This window comes from Rattus rattus, chromosome 18, assembly GCF_011064425.1.
Source record: "Rattus rattus isolate New Zealand chromosome 18, Rrattus_CSIRO_v1, whole genome shotgun sequence".
NCBI lineage: Eukaryota > Metazoa > Chordata > Mammalia > Rodentia > Muridae > Rattus > Rattus rattus.
The window spans coordinates 15,775,745-15,799,762 of NC_046171.1; the positions used below are offsets into that span (position 1 = coordinate 15,775,745).

The following is a 24,018-nucleotide window of genomic DNA, read 5'->3' on the forward strand; positions in this document are numbered from 1 at the left end:
ACAGGACCCAGATATTTGTGGACTGAGAGTAACCGTCCCTGTTTTATCATGGGTCTATGGACTCAACATGTCAAATGTCTTGAGTTTACATTGAGAAAAGCATTCCACGTTGACCTCATCCCTCTTCCCTCAAACTGTAGCTCCTTGGGAGGAATTTGGGGTTTTCGTACTGAGAACGTAGGGTGCATTTGAGAGGAGAACTCTCCCGTTAGGACTCTGAAGGATCCATGAGAAGGTAGGGCATGATGTTCTCTGTTTACATCTACAACCTTGACCGATGTGCTTCACGGAGTCAGTAGAAATCCTCGAGGAGGTCCAGCAAACTCAGGCCAAAGTACAAATATTTCTTAAAATGTGTCAGTCATCGGATGAGCCTGAAGCGGCGTCTGAGACAGTGATTCAACGAAGAATCCAACTATAGTGTTTCTCCTTGACAGTAGGAGCTTAGGAAACACACACATCAGAATTTAAGGAAGCCGGACTCATCTGTAGTTTCTTGTACAGCTGGCTTCCCTTGCTATGGTTTCAGTTGTTACTGATTAGCTATGATCTGAAAATACTACGTGGAGTATTTTATAAGTAGATATAACTTTTAAGCATGTCAGTCTGAGTGGCATGATCCTTCTTGGGATACGAAGGATCTGGTATATCCACATTGCATACACTACCTACCTGTTTGTGACCTGCCATCTCTCAGTTATCCTGTAGACTCATGGTTCCCCAGAACTTATGTTCAGGGACCCTTAAGCAGGAGCCTGAAGCTTCTTCGCAAGGCCTATGATATCTACTGGCTTTATCACCTCACACAGGCATAGCAGTTCACATCATCACAAGAGGCTTGAGTACCACAATAAGGGATTGCTGGATCCTATTTGCTGCAATAAATTTAATTATAGCATATTTTTAATTGTTCATTTTAGGATTACCTGTTAATTGTTAATCTCTTACTGTGTTTAACTTACAAATTAAACTCTATGCTAGGTATCTATATGAAGGGACAAGTTGGGATAGCTGGAGTTTCTTAACTGAGGTTCACTCCTCCATCTGTGGCCTTACATCCCACCTCTTATAGACTGGCATGGAGGTATTCTACAGAAACTTTTAGAGTCAGAAAGGGCAGTGATCTTTGATACCAGTGAACCTCCAGTTGTGACTGCCAGGCCTGCTGTTTCTTTTCAAACCCCAACAACGTGCTGATAATATGTGTTTCTGATTAAACTTTAGTGTCCTACTCAGGTCCAGAACATAGGTCATCATGTATTGGTTTCAATTAGAGAAATTTCCTCACTGCTGTTCTTTGAAGGTGTTTTGAGGTTATGACAGAGCGAGCTGGCCCTGAGTAGAGCAGTATCCTAAAGGGAACATCTGTAGTAGAAATAGATGACCTTTGTCTCGGGGACTTGACATTTGCAGATACTTGCTCTGAAGGAGAGCATCCAGTCAAAGACATTTTTTTCCCCAGTATGGACTTTGGAAAATATCTGAGATGTTAAACCTTCTTTCCCTAAGGCAAGCCTCGATGTTATTAGATTTCTTTTAGATCTTGTACTTTCTACTTTATTTCCATGAAGTTGTCAGTAAGTGAGCATATCCCTTTTCAACTATTTTTATCCTCAGGTAAGGACTCTGTTCAAGAGTTGGCTGGCCTGAAATGTCTCCAAGACACTTGCTGTTTGGTTAATATCCTTAGGTTTGGTTAGTTTTATCTTGGCTGGAGGAAACCCTTTAGACCCTCTAGCTGGGGTCGACCAGTTGTTCCAAATTCAGTTTTACTTTTTTTTTTTTTTTTTTTTTTTGTGCTTTTAGTATTGACATACCTCCAAGTTAGACGGTTGACCCCATAGAGTAAACCAGAGGCTTTCTGTGTGGCAGGGTCCACTGAGTGTGCATTGACTGTATGGGATTGGTGCAGAAATGGAGTCTAAAGGTATTGGCTTCAGGGATTAGTCTCTATTGCTAATGAGACATACTGCCACCATTCTATTGGCCCAGTGCAGTTGACATTCATCATCTTACAGTTCTGAGGCTAGAAGTCTGCAGTGCATCACTCTGGGCTGAAGTCAAGGTTTTAGCTGGGCCACATCATCTCAGAGGCTGTAGGAATCCTGCATTTCTTTGACTGCCATTTCTGGAAGCCACATGTATTCTTTCTCTTGTGGCCCCCACCTCCTCTTTCAAATCTTTCTCCTTAGTGACCTCTGTATTGTTTCTCCTGTTGCCTTTACTGTCATGAAGTCATGTTGTATCCTGATCCTCATGCTTCATAATTGTAAGGATGTGGTGATATTGACCTGTTTGGATAACCCAGGGCAATCTTCCTCCCTCTGTCATGTAATTCCAGGTCCCAGAGGCTAGGGCATAAGTATCTTCTATTATTTCAGCTTCACCACATGCTAGATAGAATTATTGTATTTCTTTTTGGCTCCTGTTTTCATTTATTTTATCTAATTATCTTCAGAAATCCCAGAAACATGTTTTCTGCTCTGTTGTTTTGATAAAAGAAATGTTGGTTAAAAAAAATAAGCACTCACATGTAAGTAGTTGTGAAATTTCAGTTGATGGTAGAAGAATTTAAGTTTTATCAGTTGTTTCTGCCATCGGTGAGATTCACAGTAGGGGTGTGTTACAACTAAATGACAAGTGTCATTCTTAAGGGGACATGTCATGCATCTTTAGTCATTTTAACAAGTGCATCCACAGGCACATAAACATACACACACATACACAAATACTAATACATGCACACACATACACATATTCATTCACATCACACATGTATACATATAGCTATGTGGACACATACATATGTATATGCATTCACATATACATATGTGCACAAACACATACAAACATGCTACACAGAGCATGGGTCACCATACCTTCTGGACTTTAACATCCAGGAGCTGGTGCTCCTGCTTCTGAGTCACTACCACTCCACCTTTGCATCTCTGTTAGAAAGACTCAGCTTGGGGCTGTGATAGCCATGAGAACCCTGTGCTGATGGCTAAGTCTTTTCCTTCCTCTCAAACTCTCCACTCATCATCACAAGCCAATTAAAATGCCCACAGGACGAGGGCTGGAGAGATGGCTCAGTGGTTAAGAGCACTGACTGCTCTTCCAGAGGTCCTGAGTTCAAATCCCAGCAACCACATGGTGGCTCACAACCATCTGTAATAAAGTCTTAAAAAATTAAAAAATAAATAAATAAAATGTCCACAGGTCACAGGGTGTTTCAGGACACAGTGGGGAACTTGGGCTTTCTTATTTGTAGGCTGCTTATAGAGAGGCAAGGGCTCTGGCTGTAATGACCCCTCCATCTTCTAGGAAGTTTATAGAGAGGATTGTGTTCTAGCTGTAATAAGACCCTCATCTCATATGAAGTTTGCTCTTGGTCTTGACCTTGGCCACCATTGCTTATTCTCATGTTGCTAGGTTCCCTCTGTGGAGCGATTGGAGGACGGGATTGGGGTTGTGCAAGAGATCGACTGAGGTCCCAGTATGGCATTTAGTCATTTAAACTATTGGCATAAAGCACAGCCCTCACCTCAAAGAGAGTAAGTCTGTTCTTAAGCCGAACATGAGTGACTTGGCCTGGCAACATGGATTCAGGTTGTCCTGAGGAACATCTTCCTATAAGGACATGGTTTTATGAAGAGCTTTTAGTAACAGGACAAAAGATCTGTTTCTAAGGCACTTTTGCAAGTGGATTGGTGGAAATAACCGTAGATGGGTTGCATTGAAGTGGGGATCCTGTTGCAGTCTTAGATGCCAAGGACCTTCTTTGGTTGGGCTTTGCAGAAACTAGGGGTTTGCTAAGTTAATGTAGTCACAAAAGGTGCCATTCCAATAATCACAAGGATGTTGCTTCAGACACAGACATGATCCGTGAATTAACAGGACCTAAAGATGGCCCAAACTTTCCAAATTTCTACATTATATTAGTTCTAGCCAGATATCCAATGTAGCCGTACATTTTTCCTCTATCGAAACTTCAGTTCACATGTGCAAAAACTTAAGCAGTTCATAAGTGGGGTATATAGGATATGCCCAGATGCCTGGCATCCATTACAGATGGGGAGTGTGGGGGACACAGACTGTAGTTTTGAGTATGGTTCATTCTTACAGTTTTGTTACTGTGGAAGGGTAGGGCAGCTTCCGTCTCAGTGTGGAAGCAGAGACTCATGGGTCTTCCACTTAATCAAGGATGTGTAATTGATGAGCTTTTGTATCTCATGCTTCAGTAACTTTGCATTCCCGGTGAGGCCAGAATGGGATTGTTTTTATCTTTGTGATCACAGCTCCGGTCCTTGAGGGTTTTAAATATAAATACTGAGATGAAGGAAGTATTTTTAAACGTGTACATTTTTTATTTACAGCTGCAGCTGAAGGAAAAGGCAGAAGTGGGGAAGACTTTTTTCAAAAGGTGAGTGGCACTTTGCTCTTCTGTGGCTTGGGGGAATGTACAGGAAATAACCTCGTATCTGCAGCGACACCAGTGATGCTGGGCTGACTTCTCTCACCTGGATCAACACAAACCCACTCTGTTCATCTGCCAAGGCAGGCTCCCTCACAAGTCATGTCGGGCCTAGACGTGGGTGGGCATCTCTCATGCTGTCCTTTTTTCTGGTGAGCAGAACATAGGTTGGGGTCTGTAACAAGTACCAGGTGTCTCTTAAAGACCTGCTTGCACCATGCCCATTCTGTCCCCCAAATGTTCTGACCTTTGGTGAAGCCAGTTGGGCCCGTCATGTACACAGCAAGAAGAACTATGATTAGGTGCAATTGTGAAGATGCTGGCTGATGAAGTCTCTCCCTCAGAAGAGATGGTGATGAGTTCTCTTCCTCAGAAAGTCTTTGATTTGCGAGGAGGCCTTTCCTTTGGAAAAGATGGGCTGGAGTCCACCGTTTTTAATTCCTTTTCCCCTTCTTTCATTGCGCTCAAAACTGTGTCTGGATTTGGAGAGCACACCAGGGAGACAGCCACAGCAGAGGAAGCTGGGTGTGTGGATGAGGTTAAATAACAATGGGCAGGGGAGGACCGTTGGGAAATCTTCTTTCTCTTGTTTTCCATAAAGTTCGCTTTTCGTGGTGTGGGGGAAGGGTGTCAAATTCATCATTCATCCCTGTCTCCTTCCAAGAGTTTTAAAAGCAGGCTTCCTCAGATCCAGGCCCAAAGTATTTCTCCATTTTGAAAGTATTTACCTGTCATGGGCTGCACTCTGGAGAGAGATGGAAACCAGGCAGGCAAGTGTGCTCGCTGCCTTAGGGGAGTACATGGTACCTGGTGTAATATGTGTGTGTGTATGTACTCATACAAATATGTATATATATATACATATATACATATATGTATATGTACATGTATACATATATACACATGTACATACACATATATCATTCATCTATCTATCTATCTATCTATCTATCTATCTATCTATCTATCTATCTATCTATCTCTATATCTGTCTGTCTATCTATCTATCTATCTATCTATCTCTATATCTCTGTATCTCTGTATCTATCTATCTATCTATCTATCTATCTATCTATCTATCTCTGTATCTATCTATCTATCTATCTATCTATCTATCTATCTCTATATCTGTCTGTCTGTCTATCTATCTATCTATCTATCTATCTATCTCTGTATCTATCTATCTATCTATCTATCTATCTATCTATCTATCTATCTGTACACACACAGCAGTGTAAATGGAACCACATGTCTAAGTTAGGCACACACGTGTTACTCAGGCTCTTCCTTGGAAGCACAGATATCATTCTTGTCGTCAGGTGAAAGGGTCTGCAGGTTTGTTGTTGGAAGGACTGGTGCCCACCAAGCCTTCGAGAGCTCATGCTGGAAAAGTCAACTTAATAAAAGGCAAACGTCTGAGGTGACAGGTTAAAGAACATGTCAGTGTTTGGACCAGACAGGAATAGAACCATGGTTCTGCAGAGGAACGAGGCACGGACGAGCTGTCACCTAACCGCACACCCTCCAGTTTCTATAGCAGTACATCGGTGCTCCAGGCGTCTGTTTGTTTGAGATGGGATCTTACTCTGTAGCCCAGGCTGGACTTAAACTCAAGGCAGTTCTCTTGTCTCTGCAACAGTGCTGGGATTGCGGAGGCCAGTGGGGACACCTGGCGTTCAGCGTGTGTCTGTAAAGAGACGCTCTGTTGTAACTGCTGGGGCATCTTTATTTACACCCCTCTGTTTCTGAGATTCAAGTTCATTTCATCTGGTGATTTTCGGACATTTTCCAGGACTGGGGGGTGGGGGTAGGGTTGGTTATTCTCCTTTGTTACGACCCTTCTTAAAGAGGGGATGGGAGGTGTTTCACCCACTTGGCGTTATGCATTGTGGAAATCTATGTAAAGTCATATTAAACATGAGAGTACTCATTATAGTATGCTAAATTGTTCCCTTTCATCTTTTTCGAGTTAGAAAAATGGAATATATATATATATATATATATATATATATATATATATAAATTTGGACTGGGGAATCATAGGAGCCCACAGAGTTTAAACTAGAATTTAACAAGAGTAAAATTGTCAAAGGCTGTATCTTTGAAGCTATCATGGTTACTGTCTTTCTGCACCTTGAACTTCACCCACAGAATTTCAGCTTCTGCCTCTACCAAAGACATGCTTGGTTCCGTCCGTCTGTCCGTCCGTCTGCCTGCCTGCCTGTCTGTCTCTCTCTGTATGTGTGTGTGTGCACACATGCATTGATGTGTTTGCCTATCTGTGTATACGCATGTGGAGACCAGAGATCAGCATACAGAGTATCTTCCTCAGTGGCCCACTACCTCATTTGTTTGGGACAAGCTCATAGCTGGCCCGGAAGTCACAGAGTAGACTTCACCGCTTAGGCAGTGAGCTTCCTGGTCTCGCTTGTCTCTGCCTTCCTGGTACTGGTATTATAAGTATGCCTTTTTTGTTTTTTTCTTTAAGTGCGAGTTGTGGAGTTCAGCCTTACCAAATAAGCCATCTCCTAGCTCTTCTGTGCACATTATTTCCCCATACCATGCATGGTTTTTGAAGTGTTTTATATCCCCAATGCTCTGCAGGGATGAAAGACTTAATTTTCTGTCACGGGGAAATCCAACACTATAGCTTAAAGGATGGATTCAGTGAGTTTAGGGGGTCGGTACAGACTTGGTTTTCCCTGGCCTGTAACATTCAAGGGGATGCCGGTCCAGCTTTCTGGTTGCTTTGTCCCATCTTGCAGTTAGAGAGTTAGGGTTTCCGTTGCCAAGAAAGAGACACCATGACCAAGGCAAACATGGCAGCATCCAGGCAGACGTGGTGCTGGAGAAGGAACTGAGAGTTCTGCATCTTGATCCAACTGCAGGCAGGAGAGGACTGTCTCCCAGGCAGCTAGGGGGAGGGACTCAAAGCTCACCCCCACAGTGACACGCTTCCTCCAACAAGGCCACACCCACTCCAACAAGGCCACACCCACTCCAACAAGGCCACACCCACTCCAACAAGGCCACACCCACTCCAACAAGGCCACACCCACTCCAACAAGGTCACACCCACTCCAACAAGGCCACACCTCCTAATAGTGCCACTCCCTGGGCCAAGCCCCACAGAGAGACCATTGGAATAGTTTTAAGGGATGTTTCTGGCCCATTCTCTCCTGGTTTAGCTCCCGCATAAACAAATAATCAGAATTTACTGACAAGCTACAAGCCTAATCTGAGTAAATTCTGAGGCTATTCTAACATATATCCCAGCAATAAGCCCCATGTTACTCGCAGTCTGAATCTTGCCTGTCTTGTTCTGTTTCATGTGTGTCTTCAGGGTGAGCTTCTCTTGGCCAAGTATTCATGGTCCATCCTGCTTCATGGCGACCTCTCCGCCCTTTTCTCCTTACGGTCTCAGCCTGGGACTCCCCGCCTCTCCTGCCCAGTCACAGGCTCTAGGCTTTTATCCTCCAATCAGAGATTACTGGGGAGTATCCTTTACAGCCCATTGGTCAATACAGCCCATGTCCAGACTGCAACCTGATTTTGAGGCCCAGAACTCAGAGTCCGAATTCAAGCCCAATCCCAACAAGAGACCCAAATTCTTGCTATGTGGCTGGGTTGCTCCTGTGAAGGCGTGGGACAGTTGTATCCCTGCTCGAATCTGGCTGCCACCATAGGCATGCATGAGCCCTGAGAGAGTGGATGGGTCTATCAGGGAGTCGCAGGCTGTGGTTATGAGGCCAGGCCTAGGCAGGAAGTTAAACACATAACCACAGTTAAGGCAAGGAGTGAAAGGAGACAGCTTTGGGGGAGGGGGGAGGCATCTGGAGAAAGAGAAAATGGATTCTGCGAGTGCTACCCACCATAAGCTAGATGGTTAGGAAGATGTATGGTTCAGAGCCATCATGTGGTACACGTTTTGTGTCCCCATGCTGTTGGAGCACACATAGGAAGCCCCAACTCCATGAAGAGTGTTTCCTCTCAAGTCCAGAGTTTAGCTCTGCAGGGATGGGATTGTAGACAGGGACCATTCGAGGACCCCAGGGTAGGGTCTGATCCATGCCAGCCTTCTCATTAGCTGCGGTGTCATTTGAGCATCAGCCTGATGTCTGTCTGCATCTTCACGGGCCTTTCTGGTTTTGTACATCTGCATCTAAAACGTCCTTCCTTTGCTCAAGACACCATTGTGTCTTGGTTGGGGTTACTGTTGTTGTGAATGAAACATTGTCACTTAAAGCAACTGGAGGAGAAAGGGTTTATTTTCCTTACATTTTGACATCACGGTTGTTCATCTCCTACAGTCAAAGCAGGAGCAGCCAGGGCAGGAAGCTGGAGGTAAGGGTTGTTGCTGAGGCCATGGAGGGATACTGTTTACTGGCTTGACTCTTCTTCTTCTAAGAGGAGAGAAGCAGGGTGCAAGCACAAGCAAATCAGAGTAAAACCAAACTCCCGACAGGATAAATAACTCTGCCTCCAGTGTCTGGGATTCATTCACAATCTTTTGGGCTCCTTTAAAGGCTTCGCCACAGTACACACAGCTTGTCTCACAGGTTCAGGCTGGCTCTACGCTCTACTCCATGTCTGCTGCTGTCCTTGGCTGTTGTCCCATGGTACTGGTTTCTCCAAAGTGCCGGGAGCTGTAGCTTCTCTAATAGCCTCTCCTGGGCTTGCTTCAAAGACTTTTGACTTTAAACCTGGTACCAAGCCTCAGTTTCTCCCTGTGACCCCTTCAATCCTGGGGTTTCAGCTGCCACTGAGGCTGCACCTTCACCAATGGCCTCTTCTGATCTCTCACAGTGCCCAGCCTCAGCCGCTCTCCATGACCCTAAAACCAGTAGAGCCTGAGAGGCTCATACACATGACAGAATTCAGCTATCAGCACAATGTTCAACCCTGGCCACCTCTGGAACACAGCTTTCGTGCGCTGACCCTGAGGAAACACTTCCTAGATCTCATCTCAGAGATGCTGGTCTCTCCTTAATCACAGCAGATTCTTCAACCAGAGCTGACCAGCATCCATTATCTTAGCCAAGCAAAGACTTCACTTCAGTAGTGTTCGTCTGTTGTTAATCATGGCTGATCTTCAGCCCCCAGCTGCATTTTTAATTCAAAAATGTCAAGCAGCCCCGATAGTCCTTGCTTCCCTCGGAAGCCTCACAAGCCGGGCCTCCATTGCCTGCATTTCTCTCAACACTTCAGACTCCCACTGAACAGCTCACCAAGCTTTGAACACTCAACGGCTTTTCTAGCCCTGGGTTCCAAAGTCTTTCCACAATCCTCCCCAAAACATGTCCAGGTCTGTCACGGCAACTCCCTGTTATCCTGGTGCTTAGTTTCTCTCCTAGTTTGGGTTATTCTTGTGCAGTGATCAAACACCGTGACCAAAGGCAACTTGGGTAGGAAAAGATTTGTTTTGCATGCAATCCTACAGCACAGTTCACCATGGATGGCAGGAACTTACCCAGGGCAGGAATCTGGGGCAGGAGCTGAGGCAGAGGCTTGAAGGAGTGCTGCTTACTGGCTTGCTCCTCATGGTTTGCTCAGCTTGCTGGACCACCATCCCAGGGTTGTACCTGGGCTGGGCCTCCCTTATCAATCACGAAGAGAATATAGACTTGTCTACAGCCTGATATTAAGGAGGTAATTTCCCAGTTGAGGTACCTTTTCTCAGATGACTGTAGCTTGGGTCAAGCTGATATAAAACTAGCCAGCATGTTCTTCCCACAGGACCAGGGGCCCATCCTATTCTCTGTGCTCACATTTTAACTTACTACATCTGTCTGCCTTGGCCCTGTTTCTGAATAGGTTACTGGGGCTTAGGGTTTGAATGTATAGCATTCCGGAGGGAAAACTTAAACCTCTTCTCCCTTTAATGTAGGAAATGATCCTATAGAAAGTATTTCCTGTCACGGAGAAGTAGACCAAAACAGTAAAGTGCCATTTATTAAATGTATATGTACGGTTTGATTGACATATTTCAATTGCCTGTCATTGATAGTTTTTTTTCCTGCGGTCATCATTGCAAGACATTTCTAAATTGTCTAGAATAAAAATGTCACCAATGTGGGAAAGGAAAAGACGTAACCCGTGATTCCATACCTTAGGTTGAAAGGAAACATTAGTGTCATCTCACCTTTTTATGAATGTATATGAAAGCGAGTTTCACTGTTTTCTGGGTAACAGGGCTATGTATTAAACTATCTCCATGAGATGCGCTCTCTCTCTCTCTCTCTCTTTCTGTGTGTGTGTGTGTGTGTGTGTGTGTGTGCGCGTGCACGCGTGCGTGCATGGTTATGTGTGCATGAGTGGGGGGTGGGGAGAACGTTCCTTTACAAAGTTCCTTAACAAGTATATCTTTTTTTTTCTTTTTTCTTTTTTTCGTAGCTGGGGACCGAACCCAGGGCCTTGCACTTGCTAGGCAAGTGCTCTACCACTGAGCTAAATCCCCAACCCACAAGTATATCTTTTATTCTTTGACTCTGTCCATTCTTTATAAGGGAGGGAGTGGCTCAACTTATCATCGGTCTCTCTAGCTTGTTCTCCATGCCTAACAGCAACTTTCATCTCAACACATGGAAGTGATCTTCCAGGTTGTTTTTTTTCCTTGTGGTTTTTTTTTTTCTTTTGGGCAGTTGTTCGTGGCTTACTCATTGTCTACCCTGTTTCCTCTTCATCTCCACCCCTCCCCCCCCATCTTGTGAAAATGATCCTACTCAGCCCTTTCTTGGCAGGAGAATGTGTTACAGTGTATAAGGTGGGGATGGGTCCCGGTGTGACTCACCGAAGCCAGAGGTTCACGTAGCATCTCTCTGGCCTTTGATGGGAACCCCAGGACCCCCTATGCATGGGGCTACACACAGCAACCTCCAAAGCACACATCACATATTTTAAACAAAGGGGTATTTTGTATTCGTAATCAGATAGTGGATGTATCTTTGGAAATCAACCAATAAACTGTGCCTTGGCCCAAGGCTAATGGCATAACTAACTTGGAAGAGATATTCCTTGGGCTAATATTATATTTTTATCACCCCCAAATTCTTGCCCTTTTAGGCCAAAAGATTGTAGTTTCAAAAAATGCCAAAAACAAAGTTAGGGAGTATGGAATTCTAAAGGAAAAATTGCTTCATGGAAAGCTTGGTCCCCCGTACCCCAGAATGGACAGGTCAGTTGTCTCGTATTCAGTTAGCTGTCGCTTATAAAGGCACCTTTCCAAATGTTGAGTCTTTATGCTTACATGTAGTCTTTTTGTGTGTCTCCATGGCAATGTGCATGTTGGGTGCAGTACCCGCAGAGTCCAGAAGGGGGCCTGGATTCCTCTGGAGCTGGAGTTATAGGAGATTGGGAGTTGCTGGCCTTGGGTACTGGGAATTGAACTGGGTTTCTCTAGAAGAGCAGCCAGTGTTCTAAACCGCTGTGCAGTCTCTCCAGCGCCATTGATACTGTTTTTTTTCTTATCTTCATGTGTGCGAGCGTGCGTGTGTGTGAGCGTGCGTGTGTGTGTATGCATGTGTGTTGTGTGTGTGTGACCAACACCCAGAGAAGTCAATACAGTATGTAAATATTTCTGTAATAATGGTTCCGGGAGCATCTTATTACTTTATGCTTCCCTGAGTAACTTGACCCTTGAATTAAGTGATTGAATATCCTGGATGTTACTGTCTGCTGTCAAATATGTAGCAGTTGTGGCTTTTCTAAACTGGCTCTTTGGCAGTTAAAAAAAAAAAATTTGTTCGAATGTAAATTCTTTCCTGAGAAAAAAGTGATCTGGGTCATTTTTTGGTGGAGATATGGGTTTGGGAATGTTTCCTTTTCATTTCCTTGTCCCCCCATCCCCGAATGAAATGAGAATGGCCGAGTACCATGGGAGCGCCCCTTCCTTTCCTTTGCATTGACCTCTGAGGAGTTTTGTCATCGTAGGTGACCTTTGATCACTGACGGTTTGTTGTTTGTCATCACCATGACAACAGACTGGACAGGTGTAGTGTAGAGGCTCCCGGTGTTTCCTTTTGGCTTTCTTTCCTGAGTTTTCCATTACTTGTTTTGGAAGAAGATGAAAAACTGTATTTCCCATGAGCCTAGTTACTCTGGAATTACTGGGGAACCTTAAACGCCATGAATAAGAGAGCAAGAAACTGTGGGGGCTCGGCGTTGTTTTTGTAAGTTAAGTAGACCCTCTCTGGTGGTGGGTGCTGTAGGGGAGCCATGCGGTGAGGCCTGCTCTCTGGCTCTGGAGGTTTGGAGAGCCTAGGATCTTCTTGGCCCTAGCCAGTATCAGAGAGGGAGGAATTAGCAAATTTGAGGCAGGGATGTTTCTCAGGGCTTGATGGGAACATGGCTGTGAGTTTCGTCCTATTCGAGCACTTCTCCACGTTATGTTATCCCTGTCGTCTCCTGATAATGAGGCCTGTTCCCTTGTGAACGGGGAATCCTAAATCCCTCCTGACTGGTGGGTCTCTTAGGAATGTTAAAGAGACAAACCTGGCTTCCAAAAAAGCTTGACTCTGAGGGACCAGGCCCTTAGCTAGAGGCATTCGAGCGAGAGGGAGAGGGAAGAGCGAGAGGGAGAGGGAAGAGGGAGAGGGAGAGGGAGAGGGAGAGGGAGAGGGAGAGGAGAGGGGAGGGAGAGGGAGGAAAGGGAGGGAGAGGGAGGGAGAGGGAGAGAGGGAGAGAGGGAGGAGGGGGGAGAGGGAGAGGGAGAGGGAGAGGGAGAGGGAGAGGGAGAGGGAGGGAGAGGGAGGAGAGGGAGGTGGTTTCAAAGCTGAGGAATCACAGATACTGACACTGTTGTCCTTGGAAGCCGTGACTGTGGAGAGAAAGGAGCTCCCATATGCTTCCTGTCCTTGGGTGGCACACTTAAGAGAAGGGGATTTTAAGTACAATGCATTGGGCAAGAAGAATAATTGGGGAAATATATGATATGATTTTTTTTTGAAACTGTCTCCTTTAGGACGTGTAGTTGGTGTGCTGAGGGAAGAAAGGCCTTGTGGATGAGCTGCTGGGCAGGGTTTAACAAATGGTATCTTCTATACCCATAGAATCGGAGCCTTTGCAGAAGCAGGGATACCCCTTCCTACCTAATTTTTCTTTAAACTTTATAAAATTATTTCACGTGGGCTAATGATGGTCTCTAGTTCTTCACAGGAAAGTCATAAGGATGAGTGGAAGGATTTGAATCCAGGACTCAGCCGATCATCTCTTCCTTGCTTTGTTTCCTCAGAAAGAGTAAAAAATTTAAAACAGTTGCCAATGCTGTTGTGGCTGTAACCACCTGTAACCCCCAACACTGGGTTGGCTAAGGCAGGAGAATTGCTTTTAAGTTCCGGGCTAGCCTGGGCTATATAGTGAACACTAGGCTAACCTGAACTATAGTGTCAAACCTTGTCTCAGAAAACAATACAACAACAACAAAAAAAAACCCCAAAAAACCACAAACCAAAAAAACCCCAAAAGAAACAAAACAAACCCACGAACCAAATCAAAAACAATCTTCAAAATGACCAGATAGTTGGCAATAAAGTTTACTTTTTTTTTACTGATAGTCGTTGGAGTTTGGACCCAAGAACACAGGCCTGCTGGGAAGATCTTCTGCCCTGACTCCTTTATTAGCTTGGGGTTAGGAACACATAAATACTACTCTCCTGGATAATCATGGCAGTCTCAGCAAAGCTTATTTTTTTTAACGAGGTTTTGCAACATGGTTTCTCAGCTATTGTGATACCTTTATTATATTTTGGATCATAAAATCGCCAAGTTCGAAATGATGGCTATAAAATAAATAGTTACCACATTTAACTTAAGTTCTGATCCCCGTGTGATATGTCACTTAAAAATGTATTTTCAGGAGGGAAAGAGTAGAAAGGTTTGGCTGCTGCAGTTTCTTTCTGGCCCCGTTTTATGGAAAGGAAACAAAACTCTCTGAGAAATGGATACAAATGATTTAGATTTGGCAAGGCGTGGGAAATTGGGTTCTGTTTGTGGGATTAAAGAAACATTGGCTATCACTTTAGCGCTTGTTACAATTAGCATTAAACCACTAGCGTAATGATAAATGCGTAGGAAGAGGGAAGGCCAAGAGAATTTGAGGTCTAGGAGCTCTTGAGGGGACGGATCTTCCAGCTCAGTCACTAACGGGAATTCATGTTCTAACTCTCCTGCTTCTTCAGTCCTGGCGTTAAAAATCGGAGGGAACGTGAAACCCTCAAAGCAGCGTCTACAAGTCTGCTTTAACCTGCTGAGGGGCCAAGGGAAGGTCCAGCTTGGTTGTCCTGGTAGGAAGGCATGGCTGGGCATTGGTTCTATAAAATATGGTCAGGTGACTTTTAGCCAGGGTTGGGAGGCACTGGGATGGAGCATGGGTAGCAGGCAGGGACAGATTCCACACTCATTCTCCTTTTTTTTTTTTTTTCCGGAGCTGGGGACCGAACCCAGGGCCTTGCGCTTGCTAGGCAAGTGCTCTACCGATAAGCTAAATCCCCAACCCCAGATTCCACACTCATAATTGATATTGATGTTGATCACTGGTGCTGATAAAAGTGATTTTGTAGCCAGGTGCACTATTAATTATTTATAACGACATACGTTAACGACATACCTTACTTATTGCTCCTGTGTCATTTACTCACAACGTAAGCCCTGTGCTCAGCTTTAATCCCATACAATTTAATGTGACAAACCTAGGGAGATAGCTTTGGGGATGAAGTCCGAGGACTGGAGCGCTCACATGCCTAGAACCACACTGGGCAGGCATCGTGGCACTCTGTCACCTGAAGAGACAGAGCCAGGAGCTTCTGGGAGCAAACCGAGCAGAGAACGCTGGTTTCAACTGAGAGACTGTCCCGCAGGAAATATAACCAGAGGGGAATTGAGTTAGACCCGGACATCAACTTTTGATTTCCACACGTGCCCTCACTCTCATGAAAGCATGTGCATGTGTGCGCGTGTGTACACACACACACACACACACACACACACACACACACAATCACATTATATAGCGACACACAAAAATTCGATGTTGTGTGGGTATGGTTTTCAGGAGGGTCTGTCGTGTCTGTATGGTGTCAAAACTCATTGTATGGAAAAAAATTGCCACAGGTAAGTCTTTTTTTTTTTTATTAACTTGAATATTTCTTATGTACATTTGAGTGTTATTCCTTTTCCGGTTTCCGGGCAAACATCCCTTCCTCCCCCCCTTCCCTATGGGTGTTCCCCTCCCCACCCTCCCCCCCTTGCCGCCCCCCCCCCGACAGTCTAGTTCACTGGGTGTTCAGTCTTAGCAGGACCCAGGGCTTCCCCTTCCACTGGTGCTCTTACTAGGATATTCATTGCTACCTATGCGGTCAGAGTCCAGGGTCAGTCCATGTATAGTCTTTAGGTAGTGGCTTAGTCCCTGGAAGCTCTGGTTGCTTGGCATTGTTGTACATATGGGGTCTCAAGCCCCTTCAAGCTCTTCCAGTTCTTTCTCTGATTCCTCCAACGGGGGTCCCGTTCTCAGTTCAGTGGTTTGCTGCTGGCATTTGCCTCTGTATTTGCTGTATTCTGGCTGTGTCTCTCAGGATCGATCTACATCCGGCTCCTGTCGGTCTGCACTTCTTTGCTTCATCCATCTTGTCTAATTGGATGGCTGTATATATATGGGCCACATGTGGGGCAGGCTCTGAATGGGTGTCCCTTCAGTCTCTGTTTTAATCTTTGCCTCTCTCTTCCCTGCCAAGGGTATTCTTGTTCCCCTTTTAAAGAAGGAGTGAAGCATTCACATTTTGATCCTCCGTCTTCAGTTTCATTTGTTCTGTGCATCTAGGGTAATTCAAGCATTTGGGCTAATAGCCACTTATCAATGAGTGCATACCATGTATGTCTTTCTGTGATTGGGTTAGCTCACTCAGGATGATAGTTTCCAGTTCCAGCCATTTGCCTACGAATTTCATAAAGTCGTTGTTTTTCATAGCTGAGTAATATTCCATTGTGTAGATGTACCACATTTTCTGTATCCATTCCTCCCACAGGTAAGTCTTAATGATGCTGCCCTGTACCGTTGAAAATCTCTACTGAAAAAAGAACAGCATAATGATACGTAGTACGTCCCAATATTATTTCACTAAATAGTTTTTGTTCCTGTAAAGATCTGGAACTTAACCAACACAGTCAACTAATTTAAGACCCTTGGAAGTTCTCAGAGACTGAGCCACCAACCAAAGAACGTACACGGGCTGGGATGAGCCCTCTCCCTCCCCAGCTCATATGCAGCTCAGTCCCTATGTGGGTCCCCCAACATCTGGAGCAAAGGCCCTTCCTAACGCTGTAACTTGACTGTGGGATCCATTCCCCAACAGGGCTGCCTTGTCTGGCCTCAGTGGGAGAGACTGTGCCTAATATTGCAGAGACTTGATGTGACAGGGTTGGGGGGGATCCCCAGGGTGGGGTCCACTCTCTCCGAGGAGAAGGGGAAGGGGGATGGGAGGAGGGACTCTGGGAGAGGGGGACCAGAAGGGGACACCATTTGGAATGTAGGTAAATAAATTAAAAAGAGCTAGAACCTGAGGGTTCCAGTCAAGTGAGTTGCTTGGAACGGGGTGCTAGTCACTAGTTTTCAAGTACATACACACATGCGCATGCACACACACACACACACGGCTTTCTCCCTCAAAACACAGACCATTAGAACTTTGTATTGGCACTCAGACTTTATCCACATGTCTCTCCTGTCTCCTAGGCAAAGCAAAATTTCCAGTTGACCTGTCTCTGGAAGTATGATTCCTTCCTCTTTACTGAACCCTGGTTCCTGTTGCTCCGGGGGACCAGGTGTAAGCGCACTTCTCGGCTCTACTGGCAAGAGAACAACAAACTAACTCAGCCACAAATGCCCCTTCTAGAGTCTTCTGTCACCGTCGTCTCTGTCCTCTGCCTGGTTGCCAGCTCACAGCAGCCATGGGAGATTCTGAGCTGAGCTAGCCTGTGCGAGCATCCGTCTTCCTCTCTTTTCACTCTGCCTTGTCTCCCTCTCTGAATCAACCTGTTTTGGTCTCATGAGTGATAATTTTCTTACATGTCTCAGAATCCATCTAGTTTCTGACCTCTTAAGTGTTTGGGGACCTAGCACATTGTTCTATGCGTCTGTCTGGTTAGGACTAAGGGATGTTGGTGCTGTGGGACCTCAGAGTTCCTGGCTTATTGAATAGATTAGATGGGAAGACCAGGACCATGGGAACTGAAGCCATTTGCCCAAGTTGTGAACAGTTGGCTGCTGTGTGGCTCTTCTGCATAGAGCCTCTCCTAGGCCATTCCTGTCTCCCCCAAATCCACACACTCTTTCGAGAAGAAAGGTGATCTCCCCTCTACCTTCTTGTTAACTGGAACACGCAGCCCTTAAAGATCGCTACTGGATGCACTACGAGTGTGATCGGCTCTGAGCCCCCTCCCAACACACACACTAAGATCCCATGGGCCCCTTGAGAGGCTGCGGCGGAGGTCAGGGTCTGCAAAGAGGTTGTTGATAACTTGGATGGTCCAGAGGCCGCATTGAAGTAGGGCCCGTAAGATCTGGTCATCAGTGTTGAAACAGCCAGTGGCTGCAGGGTATAGGACTGGCCCCTTAAGACCTGGGTGTCTGCTGTCTTGTGACAAAAAGGGTGTAATTTCTTATAGATCTGGGAGAAAAGTGAGCTGGAATGATGCACTCATGCTAGGTTTATAACCAGGGAGGCGTGATAACTAACCTGAGTGGAGGGTTTGATTGATGGAAGACAATAGAGTCTGCATCTTACAAAGGACGGTGGCACAGCCACCAGCATTGTGGGATGAGGCCCTCCTCTGAACACACGTGTAGCTCTAGAATATGGCGGGCGTCTTGTCTCCATGTAGGGTTGAGTTGGTCGTGTCTTGTATTTGGAGAGATCCCGTTTCCTTGATTCTTCTGTCTCTTTTGCCAATTTTATTTATTTTTTTAATTTATTTTTCCTTTGCAATACTGAGGATTGGACCTAGGACCTTGTATAAGGCAGCATGTGCTCTACTGTGGGGTAATACCCTGGAGCCTATTGGTTTCTATTTAGATGGCTGTGTCTTATGTTTTACAGTTAGGTTTTTTATTACCTATAGATAACCTCTCCCCCTTCCTTGTCTTTCACCCTCATCCCCCTTTCTCCTGCTAATGACATGGTAAACTGACATGTAACAGGTCCCCTTTGGAGCCTCACTCTGCTGATCCTATATCATGAAGTATGAAATCCTCCCGGACAGAAAGGCCGTGGCTTGATTAGGATGGGTTGAAGGTACCAGGACAGACTGAGATTCATTTTTAAAGCAAGAATAACTATGGTTGCAGAATGGGCTAAGCAGACAGTGTAAGTGGCCTGTCCCGGTACGGCTATTCATCTCTGTAGCTCAGGAAATACTTTGCATATTAGCTACAGTATCTGTCACTCTGGTTCCTGGGTGTGGTACCCACTTTCCTTGAACATCCCATGCTTAGCCTGTTGCTCTGGAGCCCTTTGCGCTGGTAATGGGAGTCACCCACAGGCTGTTCAGGAACATCTGGGACCTACTGGGCTGGGGACTGGACCACCATTATCACTGAGTGGGCTCTTGGTTGGTATTGAACAAGGACTGTCTGTTAGGTGTGAGAAGGACTGATGATGTGTGCAGTTGATGGACAGCGTGGGGACCAGTGTTATCATAGGCAGTACAGGTCTGGAGGACCAGGGCCGCCAAGTAAGTGAGCGCTGTGGTGGTCTAAGGGAGCTGCTTAAACAGTGGAGCAATGGTGACTTTGGGGACTTTGGGAAGGTATGCATGAAGATAAAGAGGCGCAGGAATCTTTGTGGGATGTCATAGGATGAAGAGGAACAGCAGGAGAGAATTAGGGGTGACTACTATTTCTCATAAAAAAATTTTGCAGGCATAGGACAGCTACTGGAGAACTATTTTTGAGGCCGGAGGAGAATTTTATCTAGTGCGTTGACTTCGAAGTCGAGGTAGGAATGTCAGAGCCAACATTGGGAGGGAACATGATGCTGGAAATAGTATTTTACCAGGAGTGAATGGATGCCCCAGGGGTGGTGGAGGACTTGCACGGAGTTGCCTATGAAGAAGGCTTTTTTTCCCTTAGTCATCTCTTTAATTGTACTGGAAATAACAAGTGTGCTTTAAGGTAAATTATGATGAGAGCTTTCAAAAGGCCATTTGGAAAAACAATGGCTAAAATCAGACCGTGCTTATTAATAGAGTCCTTGCCTTGTATGCATAAGGCCCTAAATTCAATCTCTAGTCTTGCCCTCAAAGGAGGGAGGGAGGGGACAGGGAGGAGGGGGAGCATGGCGTTGTTTATTCTCTGTAGAGATGGAATCTGAATTGATATCACTGAAGCCATAGTCACAGGGAGAAAGCTTCATTTATTTGATTCCTGTTACCCCCTCCGTCCATCTTCCTGTCTCAGGATCCCCATGGTTCAGCCTCTCTTCCCTCCTTTGGTCTGGGTATCTCTGAGGTACTGATCATGCCTCACTGTGGATAGGCATAGCATGTGGGCCACCCAGAGTTCACGGACTAGAAAGTCGCCTTGTCCAAAATTGCCCACAGAGAGATGAGAGGGCCCAGTGACTCCACATACCACGGGAGCAGTAACTTACTGTCCTGAAAAGTACACAGGTTGCAGAAAGCCGAGGAAGGGTAGCCCCCAAACAGGGTTCCTTCTCCCATGATGCATCAGCATTGGCATGGAGTCACAGGTCTTTAGTAACCCTGGATTCTTTCCCCCTTCCCCTCTCTCCTTCCTCTTCCCCATTCTGTTGACAAATCTCCAGATCTATGCTATTCAGCATGATGCTCTGATTGGTGTCTATAGATGCTGATGTGATAGTGAAATGAAGCTACTTGATCCTTCCTATGATTATATTGTGGCAGAACATTTAGGACTCTAGGCAATCATGGAGCTATGGCAAATTAACTGGGGTGTCACCTGGATGTGCAGTGGATTTTAGTGTATTTCTCCTGTCTAACTAAAACGTTTTAGAGCTAGACATATAGCTTAGTCAGCAGACTGCTTGGCTAGCATGTCTAAAGCCCGACATCCAATCCCTAGCGCCATTTAAGCTGGGCAGATGGGTGCACACACGTAATTGCAGCACTCAGGAGGCAAAGGCAAGGAGAATCAAGAGTTCAAGGCCATCCTCAGCTACTTGGCATTACCTAAGGCCCTATCTCAAAATAAATGAAAAAAAATTCTATTGTTTTTGTGTACAAAAGTCAGAGACAATTCTTTTATGTTTTGGATTGAAGGTTCAGCTCATTGGCTGTTTGCTTCATGTGACAGGCACATGTTCCTTCTGTGTTTTCCAAGGCTCTGAATCTCTGAACTTCTCAATGAGTTAGGTAATGAGATCTTTGATGATGGGTACCTGCCATCACAATTAAATCCAATTAATCTTATTGAACATGATACCGAGAAACAGGGTCAGACCTAGTGGGGGAATTCTTTTTAGCCCCGTACCTCACACCCAGTTTGTGGCTAAGTAAGATCTGACAGAAGTGGCCATTTTTCATTTAAAATAAGCCAGAATGATCTTCTATTCCCTTCTCAGCTGACAGTAATGTCTTCTGAACTAAGCAACCTACATATCTTACAAAGGATTGAGTTGAAGAAAGACACTATTGTAGTGGATTGAATATGCTTGGCCCAGGGAGTGGCACTATTAGGAAGTGTGTTCTTGTTGGAATAGGTGTGGCCTTGTTGGAGGAAGTGTGTCACTGTGGATGTGGGCTTTAGGACCTTCTTCCTTGCTGCTTGGAAGTCAGTCTTTTCCTTCATGTGAAGACGTAGAACTCTTAGCTGGTCTTTCACCATGCCTTCCTAGACACTGCCATGCTTCCACCTTGATGATAATGTACTGAGCCTCTGAACCTGTAAACCATCCCCAATTAAATGTTGTCTTTTATAAGAGTTGTCTTGGTCATGGTGTCTGTTCACAGCAGTAAAACCCTAAGACAACTGTATGTGTTGCTCTGATTTTCTGTCCACTATTGATGCCTGTGTAGTTATAGTGTAACAAAGTTATCCTTCTTTTAGCAACAATGTCCATGAGGATGCATTGACTCTTTGGATACTAAGTGATACTGGTTGTATAAAAAGAAGCTGATGTTACTATAGAATGCTTGTACCAAAATGTTCACCTATAAAGAAGCTGCCCTGGGATAATCAACCATCCATAGCTTTCAAAGAAGGGTGCAGTTAAACTCTAGGTTGAAGTATTGTAAGTCAAATTAGAATCCAAAGATACACCTTCCTTTACTACTAAGGATCCACACACACACACACACACACACACACACACACACACACACACACACACACACACACATGACCCTCTGTTGAATCCTAACTTGCTTATTATAGAGCATGGGGTAAAATGGCACTCAGCAGTGCTTGCTGAATGAGTGAAGGAAATGATAAAGTCGCTCATTAAAAATGTTGAGTTAGAGGAGATGGCTCAGTGGGTAAAATCGCTATACACAAGCACTGGGAGTGGAGTTTGGATTTTTAACATCCCTGAAGAAAAACCAGGTGTGGTGATGCATACCTGAAACCTCAGCATCAAGGGGTGGTGGTGGTGGGAGAGGTAAACCCCTTATCTTTATAGGGACAGACTTAAAATTAAGCCTAGGTACAAACCTATTTAGCAGAAAGGGCAAATTGCAAAGTTGCAGGGGTGTCACAGGTTTGTGTTAACATGGAAGTGGCTAGGGCTCTGAAAGGCTGGCATTGCTCTGTGAATAAACCCCAGTTACCCCAAAGCTAGTACTCAAAATCGTTAATTACATAGTGGAACAACTTGCCTACAAGAGTGTCTAAGGAGGTCTGTGCTCTGTGATGTGAGCTGGGTTCTGAGCTTCCTGGGTAACTGGAAGCTTCTTAGCCCTGAGGTATTGAGGCTTCTAGGGTCAAGAACTGAATTCTGCTCTGTGTAGATCCCAGCCTGTCTTCCCTACACTGTTTATTCAGTCCATGTGTGCTGTGTTCTAGGACATAAAACAATGATGCTTAGTCAGGGAGAGGAGAGAAGGTCACAAGAGATGATTTTGAGGCTGGCTTTCTTCCTGGAATGTTGTGGAACCTTTCCTGTAACAAGTTCCTGGTGATTTGAGGACATCTGCAGACGTTGTGTTCAGACTCTGACTTGCACTTCTTGGTTCAGGGCAGCCACTGCACACATCCTGTGTCTGGCTGTACAAACCTCTATTATGGAGATTACCCAAGCCTCATGTGCTCAGGAAACATGGGCCTTTTTTTCCTTATCTTTCTTATGCTTTCATATCTACAAGTGTCATTTACTAATATGTGTGTTGACCAGTTGTCCCTTTCTAGATGCCAGTGAATAAAGTTTTGTGTCTCCTTTACCCCTTCAAGCTAACCATGACTTAAAGATAAGCTGACCTTCCCACTGTAAATTGAGAGATTGGGGTCCCTGTTGTTGGTTGGGCCTCTGAAGGTTTTATGACATTTCACAGACAAGTTGGAACATGAAAATCAAAAAGAGGGTCAGTGCTCTTGAATGCATGGTAACTGCATGCACATTAGAGAGTTTGGCTATGTGTAGTGATTGTGTAATCTGTTTGAAGCTCTCTGATTGCAGTACACCTCACTCTCTTTTTGTGTCTCACATTTGCCAAGTAGCCTAGTTATTTCCGGAATCAACTCCCTCTATAGTTGTCAGTCACTACCAGACCTTCAGAGGCATCAATTATATTCATGTCTGAGCAAGGCTCGGTGAAATTGAACTGCATGATTTTGACATTCACAGAGTCAATTTTGAAAGACAGAAATGCAGTTATTTATCTATTTTTTGTTATTTTTAACTTTCAAAAATATTTTAAGGTGTATTTATTTTTATCTATACGAGTACACTATATCTGTCTTCAGACACAACAGAGGAGGACATCGGATCCCATTACAGATGTTTGGGAGCCACCATGTGGGTGCTGGGAATTGAACTCATGACCTCTGGAAGAGCAGTCAGTGCTTCTAACTGCTGAGCCATCTCTCCAGCCCCAGAAATGGATTTTATGCAATACCGTCTTATCCCTTATGCCAGAAAGGGATTGGAAATAGTTTAGCAATGACATCTAGAAACAGATTGAAAAGTCGGTGCAATATAGAGGGACAGCTGAGTCCCAGGTGAGGGACAGGAATTTGCACAAAGAACCCAGCCAGAGCTCATGTGGAAGCCTATAAGACTCTGAGGTGCAGAATGTAGAAGATAGGCCAGTGGCTTTGGAAGACCACAGACTTGACGTTGCTCAAACTTGGAAAGGTTTCTGTTCACTTTCTTGAGGAGATGCTGGGGTGCATGTAGTAGAAGCACTCCACAGCAGACACCCCACCAACCTAGACTCGTCTTTTACTGGGTCTTTGTTTTCCCATTTAATTATATTTCTAAGACAGGGTCTTATGTAACTTAAACTAGCCTCAAAATCGCTATGTCACCCAAAGGTGACCTTGAACTGTGGATTTGTTTTGCTTCCACTTTCCAAGTACTGGG

At 45.0% G+C, this 24,018-nt stretch overlaps 1 protein-coding gene across 2 annotated transcripts in view; it reads left to right on the plus strand.

Annotated features, from left to right (window-relative positions):
* The window catches only part of Bicc1 (BicC family RNA binding protein 1), a 242,517-nt gene that overhangs the window by 75,092 nt on the left and 143,407 nt on the right, over positions 1 to 24,018 (plus strand). For both annotated transcript variants that reach the window (XM_032888580.1, XM_032888581.1), the window contains exon 2: positions 4,377 to 4,423. In XM_032888580.1, coding sequence (XP_032744471.1) covers positions 4,377 to 4,423 — 47 coding nt within the window. The remainder of the gene's footprint in view (positions 1 to 4,376; positions 4,424 to 24,018) is intronic.